We start from the raw sequence: 12172 nt of genomic DNA on the forward strand, positions 1-12172 counted from the left end.
CTATTTGAGCTTTTACAAATGAAAGATGAAATGCATGATGATGCATCTTGAAGCTCATGGCCTTGTGAATTTTTTAAAGGAGCCACTAGTGACTGCATTTATAGTGTTGATAGGACTAGTATTTATAGTGATATGCAAATACATCCACTGAATTTGAGGTGACATATAATTTGCCATTCTTCCTGAAAATATCTGCCCTTATATCAGGTTACAAGAAAACAGATCTGATAATATATTTTAATTTTACTTGAGGGGGAATATTAAATGCGCATAAGATACTGTTTGACTGCCAGATCAAATTATTGGAGGGTTTGCCAGCATTTTATCTCTGTGATTTCCCTTGTGCTGTTTACAGTACAGAGCTTATTATGTGAAAAGGCCTCTCCAGTATTGATGAAGACAGTGCTGAAATGAAACATGATGCTCAGAATATAATTTACTCATTATACAACTGTGTAGCGTACTTTACGGCACTTATGAGCTGGGGTATGAGTTTTTCATTAGAAGTCACAGAAGGGTAGCTCTTGCATCCAGGCTGTAACAAAATTATATTTCATTCCTTTTCTAGACATCCAGAGAAAGCAGTGGCAGAATAATTTTGAAAAAGAGGGAGGAGGGAGAAGCAAAGTACCACTCTTTAGATCCATTTTAAAACAGCCAGATTAATCCCCCATATAACTCCAGTGCAGCTAAATGAGGAATTTGGCCCACTGAGCAAATGTTATCTAAATTAACTTCTTAAAACTGCCTTAAAAATCTAGCAACTTAGGCACTGAATCCTCTGCCACTGTGATTCACAGTGATGGTGGATGAGGAAGAACATTAAAACAAGATAAGAAATTAATAATAGTGCCAATTAAGGAAAATATACTCACTCCTGGCAAGTGAGGTAATAGAATTTTGTATGGTAGAAAGTGACAACAATGTTAACATGGATAACAGTACAATTAATTTTCTCTGACGTGGTTTACCCTTTAAATAAAGACATGCTGCTTGACTGTGTTATCATCTGGGAGTTCAGTTTTTTGTTTTGTTTTCTTTTGTTTTTACAAGGCTCTGGAGTTAAATTTATTAGATTCATATCTGAATCTATTGTGCTACTTACATTTTCTCCCAGTTTATGGATAGCACAATAATATAGAAAAACTCATGGGAGGGCAACAAAGAGGGAAATCTTATAGGGATGGAGCAGGTAATTCCTGAATGTATAATCTAGGTCAGCCTTCCCCAGCTTGGTGCCCCCAGACTACAATTCCCATCATCCATAGCCATCTGCAAGCAGGTAGTCCAACACATCTGGAGAGTGCCAGATTGGGGAAGGCAGATCTAGGTTCTTCCACAAAGAGTGTGAAGTATATTTTTCCATGATCTGCAAACCCTGAGAGTCCTCAGTGTATAAATAGAAGGCCTAGATGGAGGACGAATGCTGTGTCCTTCTCATGACAGCTTACTTGTTTGGGGAATGTTTGTGTGTTGTGTGTGTTTTCTAGTAGGATGTAGTAGGTCACTTGAGGCACCTGGATTGTTTCAAAAACTGTTTCTTGAATCTGCCTCCCATTCCAGGACAAAGTAAAAGTCACTCTGTGTTACAGGAGGTGGAAAAGTAGAAAGTTCTAGCAGAGATGCTAGTGTCTGAGCCACAGGTAGTGCCAGGGATGGGGGCGGGAATGCCCTTCGTCCACCCCACTGAGAACCAGCTTGCCTCCTTCACTCTCTTCCATTGCTGGACTCCTGTGGTTACTTTGAGGAAATATACTTTTTATATACTTAACAGTGAATTTCTTTATTATCATCAATTAATATTAGAAATACTTAAATCAATACACAAATGCATAATATGTTATATGAGGGGGTTCAGCACTTTGCATAACTCCTTTAGAGTTCTGGCTGGTTCTGACTGAAACCCAGAATGGATGCACAGCCCCACCAAAATTGGAGCCACCAGCCTCCATTGGGTTGTTCTGGGTGCCAAATGCATGTCCAGAGGCAATAGGGAATGAAGGATGTGTGAATTCTAACCAAGGAATTTATTTTGAATCATGGCGCTTATTGTGTTAAGCAGTTGCATAAGCAGATGCATAAGCAGTTTGTCATTCTCACTCATGCATGTTTACTTGTGAGAGTAAGGTTGGCTTTGTTGCTGTCCTCAGAAATGCACTTTGTCCCTTCTGTGCCACAACCCCACAGTATTTTATTCTGGTGCCACTACTGGTCTGAGGACATACAGCTTGAGAGGTGTTGTTGTTGTTGTTTTTAAAGAACAAGTGTTGAGTGACTCATCACAAAAAACATGATGGCTAAATAGTTAGATCATTTGGTAATCTTTCTGAAGGCTGTAGGCTTCTTCTTCTTAAAAATACTGGTCTCACATCTGTAAATTGATGCCTGATACATTGGTTTCAATAAGTCAACTGCCATCTCAGCTTTCCTACTGTCACTAGATCAACATTTCAATGAAGGAGATAAGCTATGGGATGAAACTGCTATTTTCTTTAAAAAGTTATTGTCCCTTTTGATCTATGGAGTTACCATGTTCTGCTCTCAGAAGAACAGACAGTTTGTAACTGTATAGGCATGTTTTATAACTTAAAGAACATACGAGCATAAGAAGATCCTTGCTGGATCAGACCAAAGGCCTATCTAGTCCAGCATTAAGCTGGCAGTGTGTCCTCTATAGACAGTCCTTTATTTGAAGGGTTGCCAGAGGACTGTTCTCTATTTGAAGGCATCCCCTCTTTGAAGGGATACCCTGTCCTGTTCCACTTTAAAGATAAAGAACCATGAGAACTGTTGACCATCAACAGTTAGCACCTGAACAGCAGACTGAATAGGTAGGTGCACAAGTCACCTGGTCATAGTTTTCCATGCTATGACTGGGTTCAGACAACACGATAACCCACACTCAGGGGTTGAATCATAGAATAGTAGGGTTGGAAGGGGCCTACAAGGCCATCGAGTCCAACCCCCTGGACAGTGCAGGAATCCAAGTCAGAGCATCCCTGACAAATGGCTGTCCAGCCTCGAAGGCCTCCAGTGTGGGAGAGCCCACTACGTCCCCAGGTAATTGGTTCCATTGTCGTATTGCTCTTACAGTCAGGAAGTTTTTCCTGATGTTCAGCCGGAATCCGGCTTCCTGTAACTTGAGCCCATTATTCCATGTCCTGCACTCTGGGATGATCAAGAAGAGATCCTGGCCTTCTTCTCTGTGACAACCTTTCAAGTACTTGAAGAGTGCTATCATATCTCCCCTCAGCCTTCTCTTCTCAAGGCTAAACATGCCCAGTTCTTTCAGTCTCTCTTCATAGGGCTTTGTTTCCAGTCCCCTGATCATCTTTGTTGCCCTCCTCTGAACCCTCTCCAGTTTGTCTGCATCCTTCTTAAAGTGTGGTGCCCAGAACTGGACACAGTACTCCAGATGAGGCCTAACCAGTGCTGAGTAGAGGGAAACTAGTACTTCCCGGGATTTGGAAGCTGTGCTTTTATGAATGCAGCCCAAAAGAGCATTTGCCTTTTTTGCAGCCACATCACACTGTTGGCTCATATTCAGCTTGTGATCGACAACAATTCCAAGATCCTTCTCGCTTGTAGTGTTGGTGAGCCACGTATCCCCCATCTTGTAACTGTGCATTTGGTTTCTTTTTCCTAGGTGCAGAACTTGGCATTTATCCCTATTAAATGTCGTTCTGTTGTTTCCTGCCCAGCGCTCCAGTCTATCCAGATCACTTTGAATTTTGTTTCTGTCTTCCAAAGTATTAGCTATCCCGCCCAATTTGGTGTCATCTGCAAATTTGATCAGTATTCCCTGCACCTCCTCCTCCAAGTCATTAATAAAAATGTTGAAGAGCACTGGGCCCAGGACTGAGCCCTGCCGTACCGACTCGTTACCACTCCCCAGTTTGAGAAGATCCCATTGATAAGCACTCTTTGAGTCCGATTCTGTAGCCAACTGTGGATCGACGGGATCGTTGTTTCATCTAGCCCCCTTTGAGCTAGTTTGCTCATCAGGATATCATGGGGCACTTTGTCGAAAGCTTTGCTGAAGTCGAGGTATATGATGTCTACAGCATTCCCACGGTCTACAAGGGAGGTGACTTGATCAAAAAATTAGATCAGATTTGTCTGGCAGGACTTGTTTTTGACAAATCCATGTTGGCTTTGAGTATGGGCTGTCGTTGAACTGTGGGTTGTTGTTGAAATGTGGGTTGTCATGTTGTCTGAACCCAGCCATGATAACAAACCATGTTTTGTTAGCCACAAACAACCCATGAAGAGAACCCATGGTTTGTTTTTGGGTTGTAAACTGTGGGTTGTTCATGGTTAACAAACCCTGGTTTGTTATCACAGCTGGGTTTAGGCAACTTGAGGACTCATGTTTTAACAACAACCCATGGTTCAACGACAACCCACATTCAACCCATACTCAACTCTTGAGTGTGGATTATTGTGTTGTCTGAACCCAGCCAATAGTGAAAGGACGTGAGTGAAATAGCTCCCTCCTGCTCATGTCCCCCAGCAACTGGTATTCAGAGGTGTACTGCCTCTAATACTAGAGAGTATATATGCAGAAGGTTTGACTTGATGTTCATGTCTGCCATACTGCAACATCTTCATACTGTAGCGACTGTGCTAGGCATCATCTGGGCCTACAGAGGCCTATATAAAGCTACCATTCACATTAGTTAGCAGATTCATAAGAAGAGCTCTGCTAGACCAGACGAAAAGCCTATCTAGTCCAGCATCCTTTTTCACAGTAGACAATTATATTCCTCGAGGAAGCCCACAAGCAGGACAATGAGGGCAATAGCCCTCTCCTGCTGTTGCTCCCTAGTCTTCAGAGCCTCTGAACCTGGATATGGCATACATAGCCATCATAGCTAGTAACCAGTGGTTACCTTATGCTTCATGAATTTGTCTTATCTCATTTTAAAGCCATGTAGGCTAGTGGCAGTTTCCACATCTTGTGGCAGAAAATTTCATAACTTTACTATACTTTCATAGAGCACTGAATGTACAACACTAAAGTGGCCTCTCACCAAACCCGTATTCCTACAGGTCCAGTGCTAGAGTTGCTGCCTCATAAGAACATGAAGAGCAATTGCTCATTTGCATATGTCAAATGTATTTAAATTAAAAATTGCTCTGTACCCTTGACTAGCATCAGAATGAGCTAAAGAAAAAGAAATCTGGGAAGTGAGTCACAGAGGCTACTAGAAAATTGTGTGTATCTAGTCCAGCCATAAAGTCATTAACAACAGCCAGATACCCCCAGAATCTCATAAGCAGGTAATGGCCTCACAGTCAGAGCAGAATATGCAGTTGTAGTGAACTGCTTTGAACATGGCTGACCCATGCTATATCAAAACCATGCTCACTACATAACTTGGGAAGAATTTTGATGTGAGTCTGTTGGAGCTTTGTTCCTGAACAGTTTGCGAACTATTCTGAAATATCAGTTTCATTCTAAAATAATAAAAGGGGCTGTTGGTCTGTCAGTGCCACAGCACCAAGACCATGAAATCTAGACACCTGAAATTGAGTATGCATACTAAGAGCACCCTAGGGGTGTGCACCTTGGGCTTATTTTGTTTTAAAAATACATTAATTTATAGTAATTTAAATATCTCAGTTTAATGTTTGAAGCCTGAGTGCCATCTTCAGTCACTAGGTGGCAGACTTCCTAACTGGAGCATACCTTTGCAGTCGCTACAGTTTGAAGCCAGGAGGGAGTGTTCCGCTGCCCCCTGCTATGGGGAATGCCCCCCCTCAAGGGAATGGAGCGGACAGACAACTCAGGGGGCTATGGGGTACATCATGGCAGTGGCCATGCCTAGGGGTGCTAGCAGCTGAGGCTTCACTCTGATGGGGTGGGTACAATGTGTCCACCTCAGCTGTGTAACTTTGCTTGAAGGCTTTGTTGTATGAAACTAAGGGCTATTCCAATCTGTGCAAAGCCAGGTACATTCACTAGTTATTAATGTAGGACAAAGAAAAGTACATAGCTGTAGATTATATTGAATCCCTTTTTAAATGTAATTTCTGCACAGCATAGAGCTTTGTTTGCATCTGGCACACAGCTGAGTTCATAGTTGGATATTATTATATTTCAAACAACATTTGCATATTTATTGCATTTCTACAGTCATATGCTTCCTAGTCATTTTTCTGATGTGTCAGTACTTCTGTTCCAAGAGGACTGGCATCTTATAAATAGCAAAGATAAAAAAGAAAATGTACTGTTTTGTTGGAGTAGGGCTGATGACATCAAATAAGCATGTCAGTGTTTGACTAGCAACAGAAAAGCACTATCTGAAAGACTCAGAAAAAGGAATGATCTGGTGCATAGCAGAGATCAAACCTCAAAATGTTCCCTAAGCCAGGGGATAGTTAAGGACACAGATGTAAGGGAAGAAACATACTTCTTAAATATGGAACATTATATGAATGACATTGTCAAATATAGGATTTCATGGCTTTAAACACCCAGGTCTCTTACCGTGGCCTTTAAATAATTTCTGATGAATTTGAAAAAGATGCAGAGAAAACAGTTCTGCATGAGTCCAGGCTCTGCTAGTTATTTGGAGGAGGAAGTGAAGCTATAGCTTTGTTTGTTCCTGTCCTTGTTGAGGAAGAACAATATTGCTGCTGATGTTATCTTAAATTGGGACTGTTAGACCATGGATAGAGTTCCAATACTGAATAATTCTCTGTGGAAAGTACCAAATAGCCTATCATGGAGCCTGCAAAATATGAACGATGGCATGATGAAGCCAACTGTGGGCTATATGCAGGGCTGAGTGGGTTGTGATTTTTGTGTATGTTTTTAAAGTCAAAATTCTGTAGCAAGCACGCTCAGATTCTGCAACCTGTATGCAAATCAAATATGCATATATCTTTATAATTGATTCTGCCTCTGCTAGTCAAGGGGAACCCCCTGACTACTGGAAATCTTGCTGAGATATCCTAGAGATGTTTCACCAGGTATTATTAATACACTTTTGTCACAACCATAATAGCTCAGTTAAAAAAAAAAAATGAAATGGAGATTTTCAGGATACTGGATTTAGTGAGCATACCCAAATTCTGCCTTTACATTGAACTGTGGAATATACAGAACCGTGAATACAGGTAGTAACAGAATGTCAGTGACAGCAAGTTTGGAACTACTCTAGATGCAGGTGTTCATTTTCCTTGTGTTATTTTAATCCAAGACCTTCCAAACATAAACATTTGTTGGGAGAGGAGAATGATCAAGCATGTTTCTCTGTGTGCGTGAGCACGTGCGTGCGCGCACGTGCATATCTATCTATCTATCTATCTATCTATCTATCTATCTATCTATCTATCTATAAATTTAAGAGTGTCCTGAGAAAAATGGCATGGGCGTTTTTATGATAAGTAGAAGGAGATCCTTTGCCTCAAGATGTCAATATCTTTAGTGAACATGAGGATTGCTGAACATTTAATACTGTTCTGTTGTGGGGTTTGGACAGTTTCAAGAATCATGAAGAGACAAGATTTTCTTAGCTGTCATATATATTTGATATATTTGTGATTATGATTTTATTCATTACTCTTGCTTAGGATGTCTCCCCTTTCTGCTTTCCTGTTTCAGGCCTAATAAATCATCCAGCTGGACCAGTGTTCCTAGTGATTGCAACAGTATGAGTGACTCTCAGTTCCTTTTTGGTTCCCAGTTCTGTCCAGAGAACTCACAGTCAGCATCAGTCCCACTTGAATTTAGTATCCAGCAAAGACAAGGCAAAAGCTCACAACAAAGTTCTCAGGATGTGAGTTTGATGTGTAAAGTCTCTATGCTGGCATTGTGCTGCCTTTGGGGAAGCAGTAAAAATTAAAAGTTAGTAGAGTTTATGTTCCATTTTTTCTCTGCATGAGCAAAAGAGCTTATTCTCAGGGTGGGTTAGCATAATGTGTGAACACACCCTCTCTGTGTGTGTAGTACGTAGTAGAGGGGATATCTTTTGAAATATATAAGCTATTGTAACACCACAACTACTATAATTGCAGACCACAATTTCTCACTTTATTGCTACTGATATTTTCCCCAGCACACCTGAGAAATATACACAAAACCTGCTAGGAAACAACAACTCTTCTTTGAAATTTACCCACACAATGTGGGTAAAGCAAAGGGAGGACCTATTCATCAGCCCCTACACTCACAAACACACTACTATCAAATAAAACAAATGCAGCACAGTCTCTGTGGCAATATTCTGTGGTCCATCTGGAAAATACTGTGTTTCTGATTCATATTGGTAAATTAAAAAAACGCACATATTTATTGTCACGAGTGTGTTGATGGAATGTTTTTGTGGTCTAAAGAAAGTTGATCTAAGAATGGATTGCATAATGTCCACAGATGAGCAGGTATAGTTTGGAAGTGTTCCTTGACCCAGCTCTGCTACTTCAATCTCAGGTGGCATCTGTGGCTAGGAGGTGCTTTTACCAGCCAAAGTTGGTTCATCAACTGTGCCCCATCTTGGAAGACAGAGATATGGTCGCAATGTTTTGTCACTTCCAGATTTAATTATTACAGTGCAGTCTATGTGGGACTGCTTTAAATATGTCTAGAAACTTCAGATGATCCACAGTGTGGTTACCAGACAGTTAAAAAGGGTTTGTCCAAGAAAACATGTGCACTGATGTGTAAAGTTTGTCATTAGTTATGAGTTGTTTCTTAACCTAATTCAAACTGCTGGTGCTGACCTTTAAAATTCTAAATAGTGTGGGTTCAGGATACCTTAAGGGATGCCTTTTCCCATACAGCGCCCCCCACTCCAAATCCCTGGGCTTTGAGATCTGAGATGACACCACTTCAGTTGCCTTCAGAAATGTGGCTTATGACGGGGAGGAACAAGGCCTTTTTCATAGTGTCACCCTTTTAGTGGAACATTCGCTTTGGCTAGAGACTAGAGGCACACACGGCCAGGTCACTGAGGTCATTTAGAAAGGTGTTTAATACCATCCTGTTTAAAAGGCATTCTTCCAAATGGGCTGCTGTGTTTTGTGTTTTATAGCTATTTTTATTTTTGTAATTTTAATGCGTTATTAAAGTCAGACCATTGGTCCATCTAACTCAGTATTGCCTACACTGACTGGCAGCAGCTCTCTAGGGTTTCAGACAGGAGTCTTTACCATCCCTACCTGGAGATGCCAGGAATTGGACTTAGGACCTTTTACATATAAAGCATGTGCTCTCCCACTGACCTGTGGCCATTGCATTGTTTGATTTTACTGCATATGTTTTAACTTGTTGTGTTAAATCATTGTGACTGAATGCTGAATTCTTTTTAAAAAATAGTACGCAGAAAAAGAGGGAGCACTTTCTAATAAAATGTAGTTGCCAATGTTTGTATGTGACTTTTATCTGTTTTCCTCTTTGTGAACGTTAAACATTAGCACATGTTGTCTTTCTCTGAAAACAGAATGAGCCCAGTATTTTTGCCAAATACCAGTCTAAGTCGCAGCTCTTTGGAGGAGATGGAAAGGAAAAGGGCTCACTTAATTTTCCTGTCGAGAGATTCAAAGGTGTCTTGGAGCAATTTGAAGAGAATAAGAAAAAGATCAAAGAAAAATATGATAAGTATGCAAACACCCTTCTGTGGTCTGTGAAATTAGTTTTTATTCTCCCGTTGAAAATAGCAATACTGTATATACAATTGTACAGACTCTACACGAAATTTTAATTGTTTCCATCATCATCATCATCATCATCCATCATCATCATCATAGGATAAGAAACTGGCTGGTAGAGAGGTCTCACTCCCACACTGACAGACCCTCTACAGCAGTCTTTCTCACCTGGTGTCCTTCCGATGTTTTGGACTTCAATTCCCTAGCCAGCATGGCCAATGTTCAGGAATTGTGGGAGTTGCCATCCAAAACATCGGGAGGGCACCAGGTTGATGAACACTGCTCTACAGTTATGGAGAATAATGGCAGCAGGGTGCATACTGAGGAAGAGAGAGATGATCCCTTAGAAAGGTCCATTTCACAGGTGCTGAACCAATATCTTTTCATGTCAAAGATATGCCTCTGGGTTAGGGATTAGTTTTGATAATGGGAGATTTAATAAGAAGGAGCAGAGAGATGGGCATGTTGACTTTATGGTGCCTTACCTTCCTGGTATGTAGGTTGTGGACTTCACATGTGATGTAGGTACGCTGATAAATACTGTGGAAGAGTATTCAGTGATCATGGTATACATCAGTATCAGTGACATTAGGAAATATACGTAGTTATGAGGCTCTGCGAACCAAATTTAACTTGCTAGGTAAGAAGGCCCATTGCATCTCTATTTTATCCAATCTTATTCCTGGCAGGATCTCCAAAAAGTAACTTTGCCTAACAGAGGTCACTTCAGCCTTTCCCAAGGCTGGGCTTGAACCCACACTTTCTGCTTCACATTGCATCTCAGTACACTGGTCTTTCTCACAAAGCTAACAGGAAGCTTCTGTTGCAGGCTTCTGGAAGCTTGTTACTGTAGTGTTCCTCTTCCCTTCTGTCTGTGGTTCCTTTGCAAAATATGTATTCCCCTTACACATTGACATGTCTCATATGTTTATCTGGGTAATTGGTCCTATGCTGAGATTCAAAACTTTTTCTTCTGAAAATTGTTGTCAGTGGGTTCTACATACAAGCCACCTGCTTCTGTTGTATTATATAATTCTTTATTGCTACTCTGTAATTATCAGCATTTTGTAAATTGCTTTGAGAGGTTATATGTCGGAAGAGGAATAAATGTTTAAAATAAATCTAAAAATAACCAACCAGCCACTGTACTATGAAGGTGGAGGTGGTAGCACTCCTTTTTTGCTGTGGCCCAGCTTTTCCCCTGGCAAAGGATTCTGGTATGCAGGCTGCTGCTGTCTCTTTTTGTGTTGCTGGGGGATTTGATTCTCTGTTCGCAGGGAGCTGTATGAACAGTCTTTAATGTATATGGATGGGAGTTCCATGGTGGTTGCTCTAGTTTGCTGCATGGGCTAGGAGGGATCTGTCTAAGGACCAGTACAGTTGCCTTGTGACATTTGAAAATCAGATGTGCTCATTCTGTGGACATGTCCTAAAATGATTGGGAAGGTACTAAGGATTATCAGTTCCAAGGTATAGTGATGTCTTGCCAAGCGCCATCCAAATGATAAAGTTCATTAGTCTGAACAAGGAATTGGCTATGAATCCTCCTCTCAAGAAAGAGATGAGAGCATGCAGTATTTGTCTGAGCCTGATGGGCATTAACTTTCTATCTGCTGTTTATTGGGGGAGTCTGTTCTTGTCAAATTCCCTATGAATGAATTTCCCTGAAAAATATTATTTCTAAAAGAATTCAGAGTAATGGCTGAACAAAGCTACTGTTGCTACATCAACATTTACATTTTGAATAAAAGTAGGGCATTACCACCAGCATAACTGATATGCAGTGAGGGAAAGCGCGTCTTCTAAAATGTGCACCTTTGTTATTAATCATATTTTATAACCGAGCAGTTTAGAGCTGCATATTCTACTGACAATGTAGCCTCCCTACAGCATTTTCTAATATACTCTTTGTTAGTAAGAGAGGATTAGGATGACCCTAAAAAAAAATGAAAGGTTTTTGCTGAGCAAGGCAACTGCTTCAGCCCCAAGAATGAAGGATTTTAGCGATTATTTTTCTGTGGACTGATGAATAATTCCAGCTCTGTATATATTTCATTTGGAAACATGTGAGAAAATCTGAATTTGTGAGAGTGTGTGTGTGAGGCAAGGAAACTACTGTATATTTTGACTGAGAAACTTCAGGCAAATGCAGTTGCTCATATGATCAATTCATCTCTCCTCTGAAACGCCTCTGAAATTCAAAAGCTTCTGATAAAACAAATATTGGAAACCTCTGACAGAAGAAAAAACAAAGACTCTCCATAAGCAAGTTAAAAGAGGGTTTGACAATAATCTGGTTTATAAATATTTAGAGAAATCTCTAAATCTGGCTTATAAAAAACACAATTCTATGCTTTCTTTTTGTCATAATCCCACTATCCAAAGCTTCTCCTTGTAAATATCATCTGCATTTGCAGATAATTGTTGCCTTTGAGCTTTGTCCTCTCAATGTGGGGCTCCCTTTTTGTTTTCTGTGTCTAACGCAAGAGTCACTGGTTTTCCCTACAGATGGTGAACT

The 12172-nt window shown here is 40.6% G+C and overlaps 1 protein-coding gene across 1 annotated transcript in view; it reads left to right on the forward strand.

Moving 5' to 3' along the window:
* The window catches only part of IHO1 (interactor of HORMAD1 1), an 80779-nt gene that overhangs the window by 36420 nt on the left and 32187 nt on the right, over nucleotides 1–12172 (forward strand). The window contains exons 5-6 of the mRNA XM_084840572.1: nucleotides 7613–7787; nucleotides 9447–9604. Coding sequence (XP_084696698.1) covers nucleotides 7613–7787; nucleotides 9447–9604 — 333 coding nt within the window. The remainder of the gene's footprint in view (nucleotides 1–7612; nucleotides 7788–9446; nucleotides 9605–12172) is intronic.

Source organism: Heloderma suspectum, chromosome 2 (genome assembly GCF_057233095.1).
Source record: "Heloderma suspectum isolate Gila_16-S chromosome 2, 16-S_ref, whole genome shotgun sequence".
Taxonomy (NCBI): Eukaryota; Metazoa; Chordata; class Lepidosauria; order Squamata; family Helodermatidae; genus Heloderma; species Heloderma suspectum.